At 44.1% G+C, this 24,287-nt stretch overlaps 1 protein-coding gene across 1 annotated transcript in view; it reads right to left on the reverse strand.

Moving 5' to 3' along the window:
• dnah9l (dynein, axonemal, heavy polypeptide 9 like) overlaps positions 1-24,287 on the reverse strand; it is a 668,659-nt gene that overhangs the window by 98,586 nt on the left and 545,786 nt on the right. Inside the window, exons 64-66 of the mRNA XM_070873660.1 lie at positions 23,286-23,521; positions 18,514-18,636; positions 18,198-18,402 (exon numbers count right to left, since the gene is read on the reverse strand). Of these exons, the coding sequence (XP_070729761.1) occupies positions 18,198-18,402; positions 18,514-18,636; positions 23,286-23,521 (564 nt within the window). The remainder of the gene's footprint in view (positions 1-18,197; positions 18,403-18,513; positions 18,637-23,285; positions 23,522-24,287) is intronic.

Consider the following 24,287-nt stretch of genomic DNA (forward strand, 5'->3'; position numbering starts at 1 on the left):
AGTTGCACATCAGCCATCACACGGGCTCGACAGAGTTAGGCCTTTATCCAGTGGCAAGGGTTAAGCAGAACAATTGGAGACCTGCTCTGCTGCACGGACTTAGTGCGCACACATATCGCAATGTGGGCTGGCCCATACTGCCCTTGGGCCCTCGGCTCTTCCGGGCCCCATACCCTAATTCGCCGCACCTTCGCCCACGATATTCCAGGGCCCGGCGCTCCAGCTCTATTTTATCAATATTTATCCCTCAATCAACATAACAAAAACAGATTAACTGGTCATTATCACATTGCTGTTTGTAGGAGCTTTTGTGTGCAAATTGGCTGCTGTGTTTCCTACATTACAACAGTAACTGCACTCCAAAAGTACTTCATTGGCTATAAAGCGCTTTGAGACATCCTGAGGTCATGAAAGGTGCTATATAAATTCAAGTACTTCTTTTCTTTTCTCTCTCTCTCCCCTCCGATTTCCTCTTTCTCCCTCCTCCTCCAATCTCCTCTCTCTCTTTCTCTTCCCTCAGATTTCCTCTCTCTCTCCCCTCTCTGATCTCCTCTTTCTCCCCTCTCCCTCCTCTGATCTCCTCTCTCTCTCACAACCCCCCCTCCAATCTCCTCTCTCTTCCACCCCTCCATTTCCCTCTCTCTCCCCTTTCAATCCTGTCTCTCCCCCGCTACCAACGGATCCAGTGACCTTCTCCCACATAGTCGAGGAAAGTGTGGCCTATTACAGGCCGCAACCATTATCTACTGCACGTGGCTTTGGCAAACAGCGCACATGGGGATCAGGTGCGCATGCGCAGAAGGCCGCAAAGATGTTTGTGCGGATCACTCAAACTACATCAGTAAAACCGGGTCTTTTATCTCATTGTTGTTTGTGGGACCTTTCTGTGTGCAAATGGCTTCCCCGTTTCCCTACATTACAACAGTGACTACAATTCAAAAAGTACTTAATTGGCAGTAAAGTGCTTTGCGGCGTGAAAGGCGCTTTATGAATTAAAGTTCTTTCTTTCTTTGTCTACACTGCTTCTGTAAACTTATCAAGCTGCCAATCAGGAAATATAGAAAGCCCCATTTGACTAAAATGCTTTAAAAGGACGTTACAGGTCAATTGGAATCCAACCTTTCTTGCAAGCTTACAATACATTTCGATATATCTGTAAATGACCTGACAAAAATTTGAAATCTATTTTGACACTAAACTTGATAACATTATATATATAAAAATAATACACGAATGCAAAACCCTGTCAACTCAGAATTGTGACGACCAAATCCTTTTGTCAATGAAAGTAGATCAATAGAGTTTTTTAAACTGCCAATGCAGTATTTTGGTTGATATTCAATTTTGAAATGAGAAGATTGACTGCAAGATTAAAAAAGATAAAATTATCTCATCGCTCAAACTAAGCCGTCACAGCTGCATGGTAGGTTTTTTTACGTGTTTGTTTTTATTATGGCCCTGAAATTGCAATTTTCTCATCCCCCCCTCCCCTTACACTGTGCAAACAGGCTCCAGCACCTGTTTGCACCAGCTGTAAGATTTTCCAGCGTAATTGATGTGCAGTTGGTGAGCGATTAGCCCAACTTTTCGCCAGGAATTAGGATGTGAAAGTCACAGCGGATCATCTTTCTATTCGGAACGTGACAGATCGCAAGTTCGGGATTTAGCGCATGCGCTGGAAATCCCAAACTTGCGGTCAATTTCAAAGGCGGTACGATGGCATACTCTGAGAGTGCACAGTCATACTGACTGCAAATTCAGGACCTATAGGCTTTGCTAGCTTTATCTTCCTCTTGCCAGAGATGGAAGGAGCTACAACTCTACCTACTCAATAGCCCAGTCCCTAGAATCATTACAAGTCACTGAATTTCCCTACTACTGTGTCTCATTATTGTTTTCCAAGAGAGTTATAGTCTTGTGGGTGATTTGAGGTTAGACACATTATGGAAATGGAAAAGATTGACAGAGAATAATATGTGCCCTTTAAGTGCAGCTAAAGAATATTGACTAAAGGTTTTATGCATTTGTATTAATGATTTTACAAAATATCAGTAAACTAATTACAGTTGATGTTATGAATAATGTTTAAGCTACATTTATTCTGCATAATACCTGTACTAATGCTGCCAGCTCCCAATGTGTGGTCTTGCATAGATTGCAGCAACTGCAAAATAGACTTGCCTTTTTAAAAAAGTCAGTTATTTCCAGCAGCTGGTCTTTGCGAATCTTAGAAGTTTATTTGGAGTTGCTACTAGCTGTGCAACCTGTACATTAAGAGCTGACAGTATCAGTACAGTTCTTGCACAATATAAGAGCACCATAAAATTATATTTACGATACATGTTAATTGTTTAAGAGTATTTCACACATATCAGACTACTAGGATTCTGGAGATCTAAATGTTGCTCACATGTGCCATTAATTTCTTTGGGGTTTCTTTTAACTTTGATGGAAAATTCATGGAAAGCCTGGAAAAATGGAAGTATCTAGCAGTTATACCATTTCTCCAGGGTTTCTATGGATCTAACCATCCAAGTTAGGGTGGTCGATGGGGAGAACCCCAATGTAAATTCAATCCTATAATGTTTTGGGGTGCTTGACACTCATGTGCTCTGGCCATGCTAATGTTTAGTTATGTGCCTCAGGTTAGTCCTGATGTGCTTGGGATCATAGTTTATTGCATTTCCATTTCTTTTCAGCTATCCATACCATCATCATCATCATCATAGGCAATCCCTCGAATCGAGGATGACTTGCTTCCACGTCAAAAAGTTCACAGGTGTTTCAATGATGGACCTAAAATTCCAGATCCGAACTAAATCTTGAAGGATGGAAGATGCCTGTGCTTGGAATGTTTTAACGTGTGGTGACCGTTGCACACCAGCCACCATAGAAACATAGAAACATAGAAAATAGGTGCAGGAGTAGGCCATTCGGCCCTTCTAGCCTGCACCGCCATTCAATGAGTTCATGGCTGAACATTCAACTTCAGTACCCCATTCCTGCTTTCTCACCATACCCCTTGATCCCCCTAGCAGTAAGGACTTCATCTAACTCCTTTTTGAATATATTTAGTGAATTGGCCTCAACAACTTTCTGTGGTAGAGAATTCCACAGGTTCACCACTCTCTGGGTGAAGAAGTTCCTCCGCATCTCGGTCCTAAATGGCTTACCCCTTATCCTTAGACTGTGACCCCTGGTTCTGGACTTCCCCAACATTGGGAACATTCTTCCTGCATCTAACCTGTCTAACCCCGTCAGAATTTTATATGTTTCTATGAGGTCCCCTCTCATTCTTCTGAACTCCAGTGAATACAAGCCCAGTTGATCCAGTCTTTCTTGATAGGTCAGTCCCGCCATCCCGGGACTTGGTCCAGTAGCAAGGATTAACCAAGACGACTGGAGACCAGCTCTGCTGCATGGAACTAGTGCACACACATATCGCAGTGTGGGCTGGCCCGTGCTGTCCCTGGGCCTTCGCCTCTTCTGGGCCCCGAAATCACGCCTCTCCTGGGCCCCGATCACGTCCCTCTACAATCTCTCACCGCTCCTGCTGTACCTGCCCACGCTCCAATCACCAATCTAGACTTTGATGACGTCATTCTTCACTGCCATTGCTCTCCTGCTCCAGCACGTGCTGCTCTCTGGAGTGGTATGCCGCCACACTGCTCCTTCCACTTCCCGGCCTGCTCCGATGGTGCTCGCAGGCCGGGAGCTGCACAGACTGCTGGGCTAGGCCGCCATGCTGCTCCTTCCACTCCCTGACCTGCTCCGATGGTGCTCGCTGACCGGGGGCTGCACAGATTGCAACCGTACCAGATTGCAACCAATCAGCGGTAATTAATAGAATCATAGAATTATACAGCACAGAAGGAGGCCAATCAGCTCATCGCGCCTGTGCCGGCTCTTTGGTAGAGCTATCCAATTAATCCCACTCTTCTGCTCTTTCCCCATTGGCCAGTAAATGTTTTCCTTTCAAGTATTTATCCAATTCTCTTTTGAATGTTACGATTGAATTTGCTTCCACCACTCTTTCAGACAATGCATGCCAGATCACAACAACTCGTTGTGTAAAAAATATTTTCTCAGGTCGCCTCGGGTTCTTTTGCCAATCAACGTAAATCTGTGTCCTCTGGTTACTGACTCTTCTGCCACTAGAAAAAGTTTCTTATTTACTCCATCAAAACTGTTTATGATTTTGAACACTTCTATCAAATCTGCTCTTAACATTCTCTGCTCTAAGGAGAGCAGCCCCAGCTTTTAAATCTCTCCACATAACTGACTTTCCTCATCCCTGCTACCATTCTAATAAAGTTCAAGCCCATGGAATAAAAGGGACAATGGCAGAATGGATAAGAAATTGGCTAAGTGACAGGAAACAGAGGGAAAGATCCTACAAATCTCCTGGGAGGACAGACACACCAACGTTAGTGTCCTCGATCAGGCCAACATCCCCAGCATCGAAGCACTGACCACACTTGACCAGCTCCGTTGGGTGGGCCACATTGTTCGCATACCTGACACAAAACTTCCAAAGCAAGTGCTCTACTTGGAACTCCTACATGGCAAGCGAGCCCCAGGTGGGCAGAGGAGAGGTTTCAAGGACACCCTCAAAGCCTCCTTGATAAAATGCAACATCCCCACCAACACCTGGGAGTCCCTGGCCAAAGACCGCCCTAAGTGGAGGAAGAGCATCCGGGAGGGCAATGAGCACCTCGAGTCTCATCTCTATTATGTCTTGAATAAAGAATCTGACCAGATATTGTCAGTTCAAAGTGATGTGTGACTGTAGTCCTTTATTACAGGTCTCCAGAGTGCCTCTTCAGCCTGTGAGGCCTCCTTATGTACAGGTGCTCCCAAGGGATTGTGGGATCCCTTGGGACTCCAGGAGATGAGCCCTCTGGTGGTTAAACAAGGTATTTACAGGTTTATTTATATAACAGTCACCAAGAGCATGCAGAAAACAAGCGCAGACAGCGGAAGGAGTGTGCGGCAAACCACACTCCCCATCCACCCCTTTCCTTCACCGACTGTCTGTCCCACCTGTGACAGAGACTGTAATTCCCGTATTGGACTGTTCAGTCACCGAAGAACTCACTTTTACAGTGTAAGTAAGTCTTCCTCGATTTTGAGGGACTGCCTATGATGATGATGATGAAATCTCTTCTGCACCCTCGCCAAGGCCTTGACATCCTTCCATAACTGAACACAATAGCTAACATAAAAGGTATAAGCATATAAATAGTAAACAGGTAGTAAGAGCGGTGGGGCTGATTTGGGACCAAAAAGGAGAGCTACACATGGAGGCAGAGGGTATGGCTGAGATACTAAATGAGTACTTTGCATCTGCCTTCACCAAGGAAGATGATGCTGCCATAGACATAGTAAAGGAGGAGGTAGAGTAGATATTGGATGGGATAAGAATTGATAAAGATGAGGTACTAGAATGGCTGGCTGTACTTAAAGTAGATAAGTCATCAGGACCGGATGGGATGCATCCGAGGATGCTGAGGGAAGTGAAGGAAGAAATTGCGGAGGTACTGGCCATAATCTTCCAATCCTCCTTAGAAATGGGGGTGGTGCCAGAAGACTGGAAAATTGTCACTTGGACAAGTGTGGATTAATTATGGAAAGACAGCACAGATTTGTTAAAGGTAAATCGTGTTTAACCAATTTGATCGAGCTTTTTGATGAGGTAACAGAAAGGGTTGATGAGGGCAATGCAGTGGACATGGTGTACCTGGATTTTGAAAAGGCGTTCGACAAAATGCTACATAATAGGCTTGCCAGCAAAGTTGAAGCCCATGGAATAAAAGGACGTTGGCAAAATGGATAAGAAATTGGCTAAATGACAGGAAACAGAGTGGTAGAATTTCCAGTGGTTCACCACCTGGTTTCTTGGCAGTATTGGCTGTTTTGGGCAAGAACCGGATCGGTGAATATTTCCCCAGCTGAGTTACGCCGGCGGTTTCGAAGTACCGCTGAGGAACAGACCATCGGCGTGCACCATCCACAGATCGCCATGGCGCAATTTTTGGCTCAGCGGTGACCCGTAGATAAGTATTAAAAAAATGCCCACACGGTAGGTGAGTAGCCCTGCAAGAAAAAGGTAAGTAATTGGTTTTTACGTATAATTTTAAAATTCTCTTATAGTGATTTAAGTGAAAAGGTCCTGAGAAAGTTTTTATGACTTTTTATTTTATGTTTTTTGAAAAAATATTTTTTGTGTTTTTTTCCTCCTCGGTGTAAATTTTTTGTAAATTTATTAATTATCGCCCATTTTCTTTAAGAACTGCCCAATTGGCCCAAGATTCCATTTTTTCGCTGAGAATCGGGGTGCAACGCCCATTTTTTTCGCTAGGCGGATTTTTTTCTTTTTTCGGGGGAATTTTTCGCCGGCGATAATCTTGGGAATCCTAGTGGTCTTTTGGGCAGCAATCGGGTGCTGGCGGATTGTTTGAAAAGTCTAGCCCAGAGAGTAGTGGTGAACGGTTAATGACTTGGATGTGGGAGTACAGGACACAATTTCAAAATTAGCAGATGACACAAAACTTGGAAGTATAGTGAACAGTGAGGTGGATAGCGATAGACTTCATGAGGACATAGACCGGTTACATCGACAGGCTGGTGGAATGGGCGGACACGTGGCAGATGAAATTTAACGCAGCAAAATATGAAGTGATACTTTTTGGTTGAAAGAATGAGGAAAGGAAATATAAACCAAAGGGTACAATCCTAAAGGTGGTGCATGAACAGAGAGACCCAGGGGTATAGTGCACAAATCGTTGAAGTTGGCAGGACAGGTTGAGAAAGCAGTTAAAAAAGCATATGGGATACTGGGCTTCATGAATAGAGGTATAGGGCTAGAAATTCCATTTTAAGTCAAAAATACCGCTATGACTCCGCTATGATTCCAAGGCTTAACATTCGGGATAAAATGCGCCCAGCGGTAAAAATCGGTGTTGCATGAGGATTCGTGGGGCAAACCGTGAATTTTCTGTAACTTTTCTCCGAGGCCGATACCGCTGCGAGTTGGGTCTAGGGAAAATACCAACACAAAATTGCAAAAAAAAAAAAAATCACAAAACATTCACAAGACACTTAACTATCGAATCGCTGCAAAAGAATTAAAAAATAAAAAATTTAACTTACCTTTTTTACAGGTCTTCATAACTACTGCTGTTCCAAGGGCTGCAATGCAGGTTTTTCCCGGGCGTTTTTTTTTTGACCTATCTAGGATGTGCTGCGAGCCAAATTTTAGGCAAAAGCATTTTTTCGAGTCTTGCATGCCACCGGTCCGCTCCCCAGCGGTACTTAAGAACCGCCGGCGCAAGACTTTTACGAATTTCCTGGTTCGCCGTTTTTCGCCAAAAACAGCGAAATAGCACTGAAAAACTGAAGGTTGGGGAATTTCCAGCCCTATGAGTACAAAAATGTGGAAATTATGATGAACCTATGTAAAACACTGGATCAGCCTCAACTGGAGTACTGTGTCCAATTCTAGGCACCGCACTTTAGGAAGGATATAAAGGCCTTGGAGAGGGTGCAGGAACAAATTTACAAGAATGATTCCAGGGATAAGGAACTTCAGTTACATGGATAGACTGGAGAAGCTGGGGTTGTTCGCCTTAGAGCAGACAAGGTTGAGAGGAGATTTGATAGAGGTGTTAAATATCATGAATGGTCTGGACAGGGTAGAAATTCTTCCCATTGGCGTAAGGGTCAAGAACCAGAAGACACAGATTTAAGGTGATTGACAAAAGAACCAAAGGCAACATTAGAAAAACGTTTTAATGCAGCTAGTGGTTATGATATGGAATGCACTGCTTGAAAGGGTGGTGGAGGCAGACTCAATCACTGCTTGGAGTTGGATAAGTACCTGAAAGAAAACAATTTGCAGGGCGACAGGGAAAGGGCGGGGGAATGGGACTAGCTGAGGTGCTTAACATCCGTAAGAGAAAGATCCTCCATCGCCTCCAGTGCGCTAGAGCAGCCTTTGGCCGTCTGAGGAAAAGAGTGTTTGAAGACCTGGCCCTCAAATCTACCACCAAGCTCATGGTCTACAGGGCTGTTGTAATCCCCATCCTCCTGTATGGATCTGAGGCATGGACGATGTATAGAAGGCACCTCAAGTCGCTGGAGATATATCACCAATGATGTCTCCGCAATATCCTGCAAATCCCCTGGGGCTACAGGTGGACCAACATCAGTGTCCTCGTCCAGGCTAACATCCCCAGTATTGAAGCACTGACCACACTCGATCAGCTCCGCTGGGCAGACCACATAGTTCGCATGCCAGATACGAGACTCCCTATGCAAATGCTTTATTCGGAGCTCCTTCATGGTAAACGAGCCAAAGGTGAGCAGCGGAAGCATTACAAGGACACCCGCAAAGCCTCCCTGGTAAAGTGCGACATCACCACTGACACCTGGGAGACCCTGGCCGAAGACCGCCCGAGGTGGAGAAAGTGCATCCGGGAGGACGTTGAGTTCTTCGAGTCTCAACGCAAAGAGCGTGAAGAAGTCAGGCGCAGACAACGGAAGGAGCGCGCGGCAAACCAGCCCCACCCACCCCTTCCCTCGACGAATATCTGTCCCACCTGTGACAGAGTCTGTGGCTCTCGTATTGGACTGTTCAGCCACCAGAGAACTCACTTTGGGAGTGGAAGCAAGTCTTCCTCGATTCCGAGGGACTGCCTATGATGATGATGATGATGATGATGATGATCTTTCATGGGCTTGTCGGGCCAAATGTCCTTCTTCTGTGCTATAACCATTCTATGATTCTATATACTCCAGCTGAGGCATAACCAGTATTTTGTAAAGGTTTAACATAATGTCCTTGCTTTTGTACTCTATGCCTCTATTAATAAATCCAAGGATTCCATTTACTTTCTTAACAGCCTTCTCAACTTGTTCTGCCACCTTTAAAGATTTGTGTACATACACCCCCATATCTCTCTGTCCCTGCACCCACTTTAAAATTGTACCATTTAGTTCATATTGCCTCCCTTCATTCTTTCTATCAAAATGAATAATTTCTCACTTCTCTGCGTTAAATTTCATCTGCAATGTGTTCGCCCATTTTACTAGTCTGTCTATGCCCTCCTCAGGTCTGTTACTATCCTCATCACGACAATTGCAGGAAAAATGCAGGGAGCAGCGCCAGCCCTTATACATGGCCTTTTTCGATCTCACAAAAGCTTTTGATACTGCCAACCGTAAGGATTTATGGAGCGTCCTCCTCCATTTTGGATGCCCCTGAAAGTTTGTCAACATCCTTCGCCTGCTCCATGATGACATGCAGGCCGTGATCCTTACCAGCGGATCCATTACAGACCCATTCCACACCAGACCGGGATCAAATAGGTCTGCGTCATCACTCCATCTCTCTTCTCAATCTGCCTCGCTGCCATGCTCCATCTCACTGTCAACAAGCTCCCCGCTGGAGTGGAACTAAACTACAGAACCAGTGGGAAGCAATTTAACCTACGTCGTCTCCAGGCCAGGTCCAAGATCACCCAAACCTCTGTTGTTGAACTGTAGTACGTGGACGACGCCTGCGTCTGTGCACATTCTGAGGCTGAACTCCAGGATATAGTCGATGTATTCACCGAGGCATATGAAAGCATGGGCCTTACGCTTAACATCCATAAGACAAAGGTCCTCCACCAGCCTGTCCTAGCCGAACAGCACTGCCCCCCAGTCATCAAGATTCACGGCGCGGCCTTCGATATTGTGGACCACTTCCCATACCTCAGGAGCCTCCTGTCAACAAAGGCAGACATTGATGCGGAGATTCAACATTGCCTCCAGTGCGCCAGTGCAGCCTTCGGCCACCTGAGGAAAAGAGTGTTCAAAGACCAGGCCCTCAAACCTACCACCAAGCTCATGGTCTACAGGGTTGTAATAATACCTGCCCTCCTGTATGGATCAGAGGCATGGACGAAGTACCGAAGACACATCAAGTCGCTGGAGATATATCACCAACGATGTCTCTGCAAGATCCTGCAAATCCCCTGGGAGGATTACCAACATCAGTGTTCTCGCCCAGGCTAACATCCCCAGCATTGAAGCACTAACCACACTCGATCAGCTTTGCTGGGCAGGCCACTTAATTTGCATGCCAGACACGAGACTCCCTAAGCAATTGCTCTACGTGGAGCTCCTTCATGGCAAACGAGCCAAAGGTGGGCAGCGGAAACTTTATAAGGACACCCTCAAAGCCTCCCTGGTGAAGTGCGACATCACCACTGACACCTGGGAGTCCCTGGCCGAAGACTGCCCGAGGTGGAGAAAGTGCATCCGGGAGGGCGCTGAGCTCTTCGAATCTCAAGCTGCAAGCGTGAAGAGGCCAGGCGCAGACAGCGGAAGGAGCGTGCGGCAAATCAGTCCCATCTCCCCCCTTCCCCGACGAATGTCTGTCCCACCTGTGACAGGGTCTGTGGCTCTCGTGTTGGACTGTTCAGTCACCAAAGAACTCACTTTAGTAGTGGAAGCAAGTCTTCCTCGATTTCGAGGGACTGCCTGTGATGATGATGCATTGTTTACTACATTTCAGAATTACGTATCATCTGCAAACTTTGAAATTAAGCCCTGTATACCCAAATCTAGGTCATTAATGTATATCAAAAAGAGCAGTGGTCCCAAGAACAACACTGTATACTTTCCTCCAGTCTGAAAAATAACCGTTCTCTGCTTTCTGTCCCTCAGCCAATTTTGTATCCATGCTGCCATTGTACCTTTAATTTCCTGGGCTTTAATTTTGCTACCAAGTCTATTACGTGTTACTTTTTCAAATGCCTTTGAAAGTCCATATACACAATGTCAACTGCACTATCCCTCATCAAAATCCTCTCTGTTACTTCATCAAAGAACTCGATCAAGTTTGTCAAACATGATTTGACTTTAACAAATCTGTGCTGACTTTCATTTATTAGCCCATACTTTTCCAATTTTGTCCTGTATTATTGTCTCTAAAAGTTTCCCCACCACTGATGTTAGGTTGACTAGCCTATAGTTGCCTGGTTTATCCTTTCCCCCTTTTATAAACAGGGGTGCAATATTTGCAATCATACAATCCTCTGGCATCACCCCCATATCCAAGAAGGATTGGAAGATTGTGGCCAGAGCCTGGGCAATTTCCACCCCTACTTCCCTCAGTCACCTAGGATACATCCCATCCAGACCAGGCGATTTTTCTAATTTGAGGACTGACAACCTTTTCATTTTATCTTAACCAATAGCGCTACTGCCTCCTCCTTTACTGCTACTATGGCAGTCTTCTCTTCTCTGGTGAAGACAGATGCAACATACTCATTTAGTACCTTAGCCATGCCCTCTGCCTCCACAAGATGATCTTTTTGGTCCCTAATCAGCCCCACCCTTCTTTTGTCCACCCTTTTACTATTTATGAGTTTATAAAATACTTTTGAGTTCCCTTTTATGTTAGCCGGTAATCTATTCTCATACTCTTTGCCCCTCTTTTCCTTTTTTAGATCTACTCTGTACTTTCTATATTCAGCTGTATTATTACCCTTACAATTGTTACAAGCCTAATTTTTCTGTCTCATTCTAACCTCTCTATCTTTTGTTATCCAGGGAGCTCTAGCTTTGGATGCCCTTCCTTTCCCAGACCATTTCGTTTTTGAAGGCCTCCCATTGTTCAATTGTCTTGGCTACCAATTTTTGATTCCAATCCACCTGGGCCAGATCCCTTTCAAACTCCTCCAGTTAAGTACTTTTACGTTTGATTGTACCGTGACCTTTTCCACAACTATTCTGTAAATTTAGACATATATTGTCCCATATTGATCAAAGAAACTATTATAGCACTGGAGAGGGATGATGTTGAGGGGCCAAAGATAGTCTATTCGGTTAGAATTAGAGTTAAATCCACAGAAGCGTTATATCATGCAGTTCACAGCGTTATTATATAATGTTGTTTCGCAATGAAAATTTGAATTAGCTTTGCATAATTATTGACAATCACGAGTTTCCAGTAAAAATGTTTAACTCATAATTTGCAATTTTTAATTACATTGAAGGTTAATACTTATGTATTGGCTATGCAGATTAAGCACTGAGCATGTGCAGCACAAAATGTTGGGGAAGATTTCCTCTGTGTGCTACGTGTGGCAAAACCATAATCATATTTATAAAGATATTTTTGATGATTTTGCTACACCCAGGGCACAAAAGGCACCAGTCTCTATAATTTGTTGGAATGTATAACTGCTTACATGAAACATCCGAACTGTGGTGGTGGCACGGGGATTTTAATCCGCAAGAACAGTTGGTTTAGGAGTGGATGAGGGATAAAAATAATTGATTTTTCTAGAGTGGGAGCGCAACCGCAACCCAGCTCCAATGTACCCACTTCTGGGTTTAACTGAGGCGGGTTTGGATGCCAGCAATAAACCTACATGTCGAAGTCGGGGATTTCATAATCGGATGCGGTCAGGTACTTACTGGCTTAATTAACATCCTTAAGAGATGCCAATGAGCTCTATTTAAATTGCTTTAAACTTGGCTCGAAACTTGAGCAGTACGGGTTTCCCTGGGCTCGGGAAACTGAGCAGGGAAATGGAGACGTGTTTAAGCAACAGTTCATGTGGGTATTTAAACTTGTCATTGTCTCTTCTAAATAAAGCTCACTTAATGCAGCTGGTGTCTCAGTTCCCCCTGCAAATGTTGGATAGAGAATGCTTTTGTGTGGATACAGCTTTATTCAAACTTTGGAAACTGAGGATTTCAAAATAACAAGATTAGGATGGGAGATGCCTTGAATGTGTTTGACAGCGACGATGTGCTGTGGTGGGATTTGCAATCCTCAAAGGTTGAAAAACGTAGGTATGCAAATTGGCAGGATGATGACTAGTAGTGTCCCACAGGACTATTCACTGTATCTATTAACAACTTAGGTGATGAGATAGAGAGCCACATATCAAAATTTGCCGATGACACAAAGATAGGTGGCATTGTAAGCAGGGTAGATAGAAGTATAAAATTCCAAAGACACATTAATAGATTAAGTGAATGGACAAAACTGTGGCAAATGGATTTCAATATAGATAAATGTGAGTTCATCCACTTTGTACTATCCTTTTTAGGACCAGATTACTTTTTAAATGGTGAAAAGGTAGAAGCAGTGGAGGTCCAAAGAGACTTAAGGTTATATAGATCATTAAAATGTCATAGACAGGTACAAAAAAAAATCGAAAAGGCTAATGGAATGCTGGCCTTTATATCGAGAGGACTAGAATACAAGGGAGAAGTCATCATCATAGGTGGTCCCTTGAACGAGGATGACTTGCTTCCACATGGGTTCACAGATGTTTCAATGAAGGACCCGATGTTCCAGTCATGAACTCCAATTGAGGGGGTGGAAGATGCTTGTGTGTTGATTTTTTTTAATGTGTGGTGACCGTTGCACACCAGCCACCACACGGGCTTGACAAAGCTGGGCCTTTATCCAGTGGCAAGGGTTAACCAGGACTGGAGACCTGCTCTGCTACACGGACTGAGTGTGCACACATATTGCAGTGTGGGCAGGCCCGTGCTGCCCCTGGGCCCTCAGCTCTTCTGGGCCCTGTACCCTCATTCACCACACTTCCGCCACAATCTCTCACCGTTCCTCCGCCAGAAACATTCGCTGCACCTCCGCCACAGTCCCTCACCGCTCCTCCGCCACAAAAACACTCGCCGCACCTCCGCCACGATCACCCGCCGCACCTCCACAGCAAACATTTGCCGAACCTCCGTCACAATCACCCACCAAATCTCAGCCATGATCTCTCATCACTCCTGCGCCCCGATTACTCATCGCAAGTCTGCCACGATCTTCCCGCTCCTCTGCTGTACCAGGGCCCATGCCGATGCTCCTGCCCATGCCCCAAATGGCGACCTGGCTTCTGATGACGTCACCCAGTTGCACACCTTGAAGCTGTCGCACATTTGTGTCAGCTCGCGCTGGAAACTGCAGTGGCATGCTCCAGCTCTTTTTATAGCCCCGAATAGCCCCAGCTATTCCTTAATTGGTATCTTAACTATCACGCCTCAGTTTTCAGAGGTGCTTGGGAGAAGTTGACTTACCAAAAGGGCATTTAATTGGAATTTGTGGTATTTATTGTTAAGTGAAGAATGAAAGATTAAGTAGTTGAGGAAAAAGGAGAATTAGCAATAATACTGGAAAGTTAATTATCTATTGCTTAAAGTCCCATAATACAAGTAGAAGCTGCAAATATAATTTTGGGGTAGAAATTCCAACATCCCCGGGCCCGTACGAAGTTTCTACGGACCCGGGAAGGCGCTGAAAACCAGCGTTTCCATTCTGTCAACTCATAGCCAGATCGGGAGCGAGAATATTTGTATGTGCAAGTTTGCGATATTTACGCATATCTTGCCCAGCAAAGGTCCTCAAAAATCTTGCGCCTGAAAAAGCAGGCGCATAGTCTACTTTCACAGGTGCAAGTGTTTTAAAACACACAAACATAATACAAATAAAGTTATGAAAACATATGTTATTGTTAAAAATCCTCCCCACAATGGTAAGTTTATTTTAAGGCATAATTAAAATGACATTAACAACTTTAATTTAAATGAATCTTAAATATGTAGTGTATATTTTCTATTTTTTATTGGTGTTTTGGGGGGTGGGGTTCTCATTCATAGTAATAGGAGTTTCAGACTTACGAAAGCCAAGGAAGTGGCATACAAATTGGCCAGAAATAGCAACGAACCCGGGGACTGGGAGAAATTTGGAACTCAGCGGAGGAGGACAAAGGGTTTGATTAAGACAGGGAAAATAGAGTACGAGAGGAAGCTTGCAGGGAACATTAAAACGGACTGCAAAAGCTTCTATAGATATGTAAAGAGAAAAAGGTTAGTAAAGGCAAGCGTAAGTCCCCTGCAATCAGAATCAGGGGAAGTCAGAACGGGGAACAAAGAAATGGCAGACCAATTGAACAAGTACTTTGGTTCGGTATTCACTAAGGAGGACACAAACAACCTACCGGATATAAAATGGGTCAGAGGATCTAATAAGGAGGAGGAACTGAGGGAAATCCTTATTAGTCGGGAAATTGTGTTGGGGAAATTGATGGGATTGAAGGCCGATAAATCCCCAGGGCCTGATGGTCTGCATCCCAGAGTACTGAAGGAGGTGGCCTTGGAAATAGCGGATGCATTGACAGTCATTTTCCAACATTCCATAGACTCTGGATCAGTTCCTATGGAGTGGAGGGTAGCCAATGTAACCCCACTTTTTAAAAAAGGAAGGAGAGAGAAAATAGGGAATTATAGACCGGTCAGCCTGACATCGGTAGTGGGTAAGATGATGGAATCAATTATTAAGGATGTCATAGCAGCGTATTTGGAAAGAGGTGACATGATAGGTCCAAGTCAGCATGGATTTGTGAAAGGGAAATCATGCTTGACAAATCTTCTCGAATTTTTTGAGGATGTTTCCAGTAGAGGGAGAACCAGTTGATGTGGTGTATTTGGACTTTCAGAAGGCTTTCGACAAGATCCCACACACGAGATTAATGTGCAAAGTTAAAACACATGGGATTCGGGGTAGTGTGCTGACATGGATTGAGAACTGGTTGGCAGACAGGAAGCAAAGAGTAGGAGTGAATGGCAGGCAGTGACTAGTGGGATACCGCAAGGTTCTGTGCTGGGGCCCCAGCTGTTTACATTGTACATTAATGATTTAGACGAGGGGATTAAATGTAGTATCTCCAAATTTGCGGATGGCACTAAGTTGGGTGGCAGTATGAGCTGCGAGGAGGATGCTATGAGGCTGCAGAGTGACTTGGTTAGGTGAGTGGGCAAATGCATGGCAGATGAAGTATAATGTGGATAAATGTGAGGTTATCCACTTTGGTGGTAAAAACAGAGAGACAGACTATTATCTGAATGGTGACAGATTAGGAAAAGGGGAGGTGCAACGAGACCTGGGTGTCATGGTACATCAGTCATTGAAAGTTGGCAAGCAGGTACAGCAGGCAGTTAAGAAAGCAAATGGCATATTGGCCTTCATAGCGAGGGGATGTGAGTACAGGGGCAGGGAGGTGTTACTACAATTGTACAGGGCCTTGGTGAGGCCACACCTGGAATATTGTGTACAGTTTTGGTCTCCTAACTTGAAGAAGGACATTCTTGCTATTTATTGAGGGAGTGCAGCGAAGGTTCACCAGACTGATTCCCGGGATGGCCGGACTGACATATGAGGAGAGACTGGATCAACTGGGCCTTTATACATTGGAGTTTAGAAGGATGAGAGGGAATCTCACAGAAACATACAAGATTCTGACAGGACGGGACAGGTTAGATGCGGGTAGATTGTTCCCGATGTTGAGGAAGTCCAGAACCAGGGGACACAGTCTTAGGATAAGGGGTAGGCCATTTAGGACTGAGATGAGGAGAAACTACTTCACTCAGAGAGTTGTTAACTTGTGGAATTCCCTGGCGGAGAGTTGTTGATGCCAGTTCATTGGATATATTCAAGAGGGAGTTAGATATGGCCATTATGACTAAGGGGATCAAGGGGTCTGGAGAGAAAGCAGGGAAGGGGTACTGAGGAAATGATCAGCCATGATCTTATCGAATGGTGGTGCAGGCTCGAAGGGCCGAATGGCCCACTCCTGCACCTATTTTCTATGTTTCTATGTCACCACCTGTCTTTCCATCTCCGACGGAGAGGGGCGCAGATATGCCACTTAGCTCCAGGGTGGCCTCCTCTGCATTCGTGAGCTGGATTATTTGTGGCAACCCACCTCCAGTCCTGCCCCTCTCCCTTGCGTTTTGCGCTCTTTTCTAAAAGATTTGAAAAAACAGACCCAAGTAACTGAAGGTGAGGTATTCACCTGATGGATGCCGTGAATCCAGTGAGGATGGCTATGAGGCACATGCATCACATTGCATAAGGATTGGGGTGAGTATCAACAGTGGATGGATAAATGGGGAGGTGAAGTGCATAGAAATTGAAGGCTGGCTGCCCCTGAAAGTTGAGTGGATGTGAGGAGTGATGTGATGGAGAACGCTTAGCAAGACAGAGTGAAATGTGGGTGGGAGAAGAGGGGTGTGCTTAAAGCACAGGATGTAGTTGAATCAGCAAATGTATTCACTTTTCGTGACCTGCTTAGATCATTACAGTGCTTTCTATATTTCATTCAGGACCTAGGCATGATGCTTCTGCTGCTCACCTCCTCAGCTGCCTCCAACCATGCCTTCTTGTTGAGAACAGCAGGTTTCCTCCTCCCATTGCTGGGGAAAAATATGTTCCCCCTCCTCTTGACTATACGCAGCAGTAATTCTAGTGAGACGTCATTAAATCTGGGTGCTGCTTTTTCTCTATGTCCACCATCCATCCTGAACACCTCCAATTTCCATGTGTGCACTGTTCCTTTAAATACAACCGTGATTGCATCCTGCAGGTACGTATCATGCCCCCTACGCAGCATGGAGACTCAAAATCCGGAAGTCAAAATTAATTGGCACAATTCAGTTGCAATCTCAAATTCCGACCAGATCAGTTGACTTCCGGATTTCCCCCAAGCAATTCCACCCCTCTGCTCGGAAGCCGCCTCCATATTAATGTCAGGGCCACTCTGATGTGCTACTTTCCATGCAGATAGATTACAACAAAATAGACTCAAGTTTCTCACTTCTTGAGACACATCCATGAAGTAATCTAAAAGCATTGTAATATTCCCCAAAGCACAAGTGTTGTTTTGAGCTGTTGTGATACAGCTTTAACAAATTATTGGAAGATACTGTTCCTCTTTTATGTATTTATTATGTTAGAAATTTTATTTTTTAGACTATATCTTAGTATAATGGAGAAATCAAGATGGGACTGAAACCAACTAGAAAAAAGTTTTGAGCGAGTTCATTGTTTTTTTTTTGTATTTCTTGTGAACTTTAAAGTTATCTGATCCAATGAGAATGCTTTTTTCTTCCTGCTCGTCACCTAGTTATTGTAGAAAAGCAAAATACTGCCCATGCTGGAAATCTGAAATAAAAACAGAAAATGCTGGAAACACTCAGCCGGTCAGACAGCATCTGTGGAAAGAGAAAGAGTTAACATTTTTCTCTCCACAGATTTAACTTGACCTGCTGAGTATTTTCAGCATGTTCTGTATTTATACCTAGTTATTGTATGATGTTCAGAAAGGAGGAGGCACAGGAATTACCTTCAGCTGTTCCAGATCAGGTCTTTCAAGGCTCACCACCTCTGCAAGTAGCTGGTCTTCTAAGCCATCGCGGGTGACAGTAAAGTTAATCAGAGTAGTCTGTGCCTGTATCTCAGGCTTGTAGTGAGGATTAGCCAACTTAGTGTGTAGAATTAGATGGAAATTGGGATGGAACAAGCATTCTCTATCACCAACTCTAATGCACCTTTGAAAATAAGAATCAGCTGTGTTACATTTCTATATTTTTATTTGATCCAAACATAAATTGCAAGCTCATGCTTAATTAAAAAGCATTAAGATTCAAATCGAATACTACCTTCCTTTCTTAATGGTGTGTCTGCCAAGTAATGGATCTAGCACGGGATCAATGGTCTCTTCTATGTTTTCTATTAAAACAGGATCTCCCACAACAAGTGCTTGTTCTATAATATCCACATACCTAAAAAATGGAACCACAAGATTTTAAACAGAAGATCTGTGAGATCTGAAATAAGTTTAAATAGTCTTTCAACTACAAGAGGCAACCAAAAAAAGTGGATTAATTGTCCCTTTTCCATAGTATTCCTTATTCTTCAAATGAAGGTACAGAGGTATGGAGGTGGAGGGAAAGTTGGAAAAAACCATGAAAATCCAGGCGCCCTACACTGCTGCCATAACCATGACAGAATGGGACATCCATCCATCCATCCACTGATTTCAGGCATCCATGATATTGTCAGAATACCTGGAGCTCGGGCATTTATATAAAGTGGGTGGGGCCCGTGCCAGTATCATCACAGCTTGGGGGGGGGGGGGGGGTGGGAGAAGTTAGCAGCTTACAGCAGCTGCTGGGCCAACAGGTCACTGATCTCCTTGAATGCAGGCCCTTTTTCTAGAAGGAAGGAATCCTTATGGCAGCTGATTGCTTCAGGACTGTCTACAACAAAGGAAACTGCCGTACAAATTTGGTGGTTATCATTTCCACCAGGATGTGGTGCAGGTACTAGCAAAAAATGTACAGCTACTTCACGCAGGCATACACTGGGGCACCAGAGGTGGAACTGGCAGGAATTTCCCTAAATAACATCATCCTCCCAGTCCCATCTCTCCCCCTGATGCCACCAGGAAAGGGGACGAACACGAGAAGTATTCACCATCCCCACACCTTCAGGAAACTCTGCTGCAGCCTAAACAGGTCAGAGACCAGATAGGTTGTACCCCAAAATCTGCCACTGTCTGTCCCTATTGCACCTGAAATATTGCAGATCTTCAGAGCCCTGATATAAATACAAAAGGATATTTACCAATTATAATTTGAATTGGCTATGAGATCATTGAGCAATTATTGGAATTTTCTGGATAGAGATTGAAATTATGTGTAACTATGTAAAAAATAACAAAGGAAATATTATCGAGTTTATTCTTTAAGAAAAATAGATAAAATGCAAATAGTATAATAAGTTGTATGATGAGACAAAATCTTGTGCACATCTTCGTTTGTGAAATTTCTGGTGGATAATCAGGAAGCTGGTGAATAGGACTGTAGGTAAAGGAGGTTCCACTGTAAGTTAATTCTTATCTTTCTCAGTATTTCATGGCCAATTTGCACTCTAGAGAGTGAGCGGATCAAACAGGTGACTTGCAGTCTGACTTGGCAAATTTCTTAGCTTGGCAATGCAGAAAACAGACAGTTTAGATAACTTGCATTTAACTAACTATTGAAAACATAGCAATATTCTTTCTGAAGTTTAAAACATTGGAGAGTTTTCACAACACAAAGTATGTGATCCATGGGAAGACACTGGCCTTGACCACATATAATAAAGGTGATTCTGCAATTAACACAGCCAACATTTTTTTTGTAACAATATAGCCTAGGCTTTCAACATATCCTGGCATTGCTCGGTTTTCACATGTTCGCTGATGACACCCAGCTCTATCTCACTATCACTTCTCTTGACCCCGCCACGGTCTCTAAATTGTCAGACTACTTGTCCGCCATCCAGTTCTGGATGAAGCAGAAATTTTCTCCAATTGAATATTGGGAAGACCGAAGAAATTGTTTTCGGTCCCCGCCACAAACTCCATTCCCTAGCTATTGACTCCACCCTTCTCCCCAACTCCTTACTGAGGCTGAACCAGACTGTTCACAAACTTGGTGTCATATTTGACCCTGAAATGAGCTTTTGTCCACATATCCGCAGCATAACTAAGACCACCTATTCCCACCTCTGTAACATCGGCCATCTCCACCCTTGCCTCAGCTCATCCACTGCTGATGCCCTCATCCATGCACCTTTGTTATCTCTAGACTTGACTGTTCCAAAGCACTCTTGGCTGGCCTCCCACATTCTACCCTAAGTAAAATACAGATGATCCAAAACTCAGCTGCCCGTGTCTTAACTCGCACCAAGTCCTGCTCACCAATCACCCCTATGCTTGCTGACCTACATTGGCTTCCGGTTAAACAATGCCTAGATTTCAAAACTCTCATCCTTATTTGCAAATCCCTCTATGGCCTCGCCCCCCCTATCTCTGTAATCTCCTCCAGCCCACGCCACCCTCCTCCCCCCGCCCGAGATGTCTGCGCTCCTCCTACCCTCCTTAGCATCCCTGATTATAATTGCTCAACCATTGCTGGTCTTCTGTTGCTCAAGTCCCACGCTCTGGAACTCCCTGCCTAAATCTCTCCGTCTCTACATCTCTTGTTCCTTCTTCAAGACGCTCCTTAAAACATACCTCTTCGACCAAGCTTTTGTTCACCTGCACTAATTTTGACTTATGCGGCTCGGTGTCAATTTTTTATCACATAATACTCCTGTGAAGCACCTTGGAACGTTTCAATATGTTAAAGGCGCTAGATAAATACGAGTTGTTGTTGGTGTTGACCCCAGGCATATTTCCAGCCCTGGGGTCATTGACATGCAGGTTGCAGGCTCCCCAGCTGCTACCAGGAAATCACACCAATCTGGAGGTGGAGACTTGCTACAGCAGAACTTGGGGGCCAGCTGCAGCAGGAGAAAGGAATGGGTTATGAGCTGCCTGTTAAAAAAACGTTTCTCCCCCCTCCCCCCGCTCTCCCCAAGACAATTTTTTATTTCACTGATTTGGTGTGCTTCTGAGAGCACTTGATCAGGCTCATCTTCAATTTTAACCCCAAGGCCCCTTCGTCGACTTCTGAACAATGGATCTCAGGGCTTAATAGGCAAGTCTTGCATCCAACTTTAAAAAAATGCAAATGGCAGAAAGCAGTGTTTTCTTCATTTGCATATAATTAGCAACGTTTGCCAAATTGGAATAGTTACTGCAAAACAGCAGGAGGTAGGGATGCAGTGGAGTGCATCTCTGAATCCACCCCCACCTGCCCCAGATATATTGAAAAATCAAGGAGGTGATTAGAAAGCCGAGGCCAATATACAGGTATAATTACTGCAGCACTTTCCTCCAATTTCTTTTCCTCCTACTCATACACTCTGCTCCTCACACTCTCAGCACTATTGCAACTCTCACTTCCCCACACCTCACATCTTTCACACAACATATGCACTCTTCTAGCATGACAGGCACTAATCACCTCACAAAGCTATTAACACATTTCATGCAGGGAAAAAAAAAATCACACAGCACGAGGCAGCAGATGGCGACCGGAGAAACCAGAGGGCCTGCACACCCTCTCCCCACCCGAGGAGGGTGTGCTGGACATCATGAGCAGGTGGTCAAATCATGGCCATGGCAAGTGGCAATGCTGGGGGACACATCACAAAGGATTTCATCACGTCTTATCCTCTTTTTCCCCTTCTTATTTCTATCTAACCTTACTCCAGGAGTGTCAAACATACGGCCATGGTTGACTACAGAGCAGTGACGACATGTGCATGAACACCACACAAGTGAGTAGTGGACTTCACCATACTATCCAACATGTTTTGGAAGCTCTATTGCAGACAGTCCTTCAGCAATTGCTGGCGCACAGAATCATTTTTTTTAAAAACACTGTGTCCCTTATATTTGCATCAATTTCCTCCTCACCAGAAATAGAACATGAGTTTTCCTACTGTTTAGCACTTCTCTTCCATAGTAGTGAATGTTTACAGTGTGGCGAGACCTCTGGCTGTGCTGGTTGTCTCCCCTGCTATGCGGCAGCTTCTCCTGCAAGAAGTGTAAGTGGGTTAATATGTGCCATGGACAAGAGTTTTGATCCTTGCCACATATGAGCCAGCTTACCATAGTGTGCATTTAACAGGAAGAAGCAACAAGTGTGGGCATGAGGGAAAAGTAGCTGTGAGAGCAGTAGCAGTTTATGAGGAAGCAGAAAAGAGATGCTGACTTATGGACAGCATGGGAAGTAGGAAAGGGAAGGCTTGATGATGCAGAGGTAAAGGTAAGGTTAAGAATGTGAAGTATGAGATGTGAAGAGGTGTCTTAACTTTGCATTCCTGGTGAGATCATTAAATTTCTTTCTGTACTGCAGCCAGGTCCTGGAGATAATGCTGCCCACATTCACAAGTTGTGCCACTTCTGCCAAGCCCATTCATCAACTTGAATTAGCACCTGCCAACCATTCAAGGGAAAGATGTCCTCCTTCCCCTCCTGAAATTCCTCCACTAGCCTCTCCACGGACACATTTAAAAACCTCAAGGTCTCATTGGAACTCTTCTTGCCCAGAGACATTTTCTGACAGCTGCACTGTGTTACTTTCTTGCTTTGGACACAAAACTGCACCTCCCTTTAAGCTGCTGCAGATCCTCAAGAACCTGCAACAGCTCGAACTACCCACCTCCAAATTGGCAAACTGCGTAATGAGGAGCATGTTTCATGCTGGCAGCTTGCATCACATATGTAAATGAGATGTGACCTGGAAACTGAAATGGGTTCCCCACCGGCTTCTCCAGGCAGCCAGTGATCTCCCTACACCCATCTCCTGCCACTTTTCTCCTGGGAGACCAAAACTAAAGTTAAAAGTAGTAAAGGATGCTGCTGTTTTTATAAAGGACAGGAAAGCAATTCAAATGAAGGATAGGTGATGATCATTTTCTAAGAGTATTGTATATTAAAAGATAAATTTTTTTTTGCACATTCTTGTTGCAGTTTTAGCAGCTGTTGTCTCACCCTTTTTGACCCAAGTTGATGACTTTCAAATCTGAGCCATATTTATTTTTGATCCACTTGATTCCTTGAAGTTGAGGATCAATTAAGAGCGGCCATCGTTCACAGCTGGAAACAATAGTGGCATTTTCGGTGGACATTTTATCACTGGGCAAGCCTTCATTGTTCCAGGCTGCAATTGTTGCATCATCTGTGAGCAAGGCAACAGCATCCAAACCTTCAGTCATTGGAATTGGAACCTAGGACAAGAAGTGAATTCACTTAGTGTAATTAAAACTGATCCTTGTTAGAACTTTTGCTACAGGAAAGCCGACCTTTCAGCTGAATCATTTACAGCTGCTAGATTTTAAACCAGCAAAAATAAAAATCAAGAGAACATTTCTACAACTTGTCTTGGATTTTCACATTAAGTGAAGTTAATAATTTCTTCTGCATAAATTTAAACAGTTTTTTCTGCATGAGTGAGTGAGGTTTTTAAAAATAATAAAAAAAGATTCCCTAGTCCCATCATGATAAGGAACATCCTATTATTTGGTTGAACTATATTTTTCTCTGGGTGGGTAACCATTTGCCCACTTCCACCATTTATGTTTTGGTGCAACCATTGGCACATTACAATATATAAATGTCCTCTGGGTCCAAATTAAATGGGTAAATACTGGTTACTACCTTTGTAGGATATAGATAGAGATAAGGACTAACTTATTCTTCAGGTAAGACAGGTAAGATATTTGTCTGATGAAGGAGTTCCTCGCCGTCTCAAAATTAATCACAGTTTTATATTAAAGGTATATTTAGAGAGCGGACATTTGCGTCCATTAAAATATAGCTTTGAATGCAGTGGCACTGTACACACAAAGTGGCTACAACTGCCGTTTAAATCCAAGATTCCCCACATGTGGAGAGAAATTCCTTTATATGTTATATTTATCCCACAATCAAAGTCATATCGCCACTACCCACTATGATTTTGCCCATGGGATAAATGTGAACAATTTCAAGCCA

Source organism: Pristiophorus japonicus, chromosome 3 (genome assembly GCF_044704955.1).
Source record: "Pristiophorus japonicus isolate sPriJap1 chromosome 3, sPriJap1.hap1, whole genome shotgun sequence".
Taxonomy (NCBI): Eukaryota; Metazoa; Chordata; class Chondrichthyes; family Pristiophoridae; genus Pristiophorus; species Pristiophorus japonicus.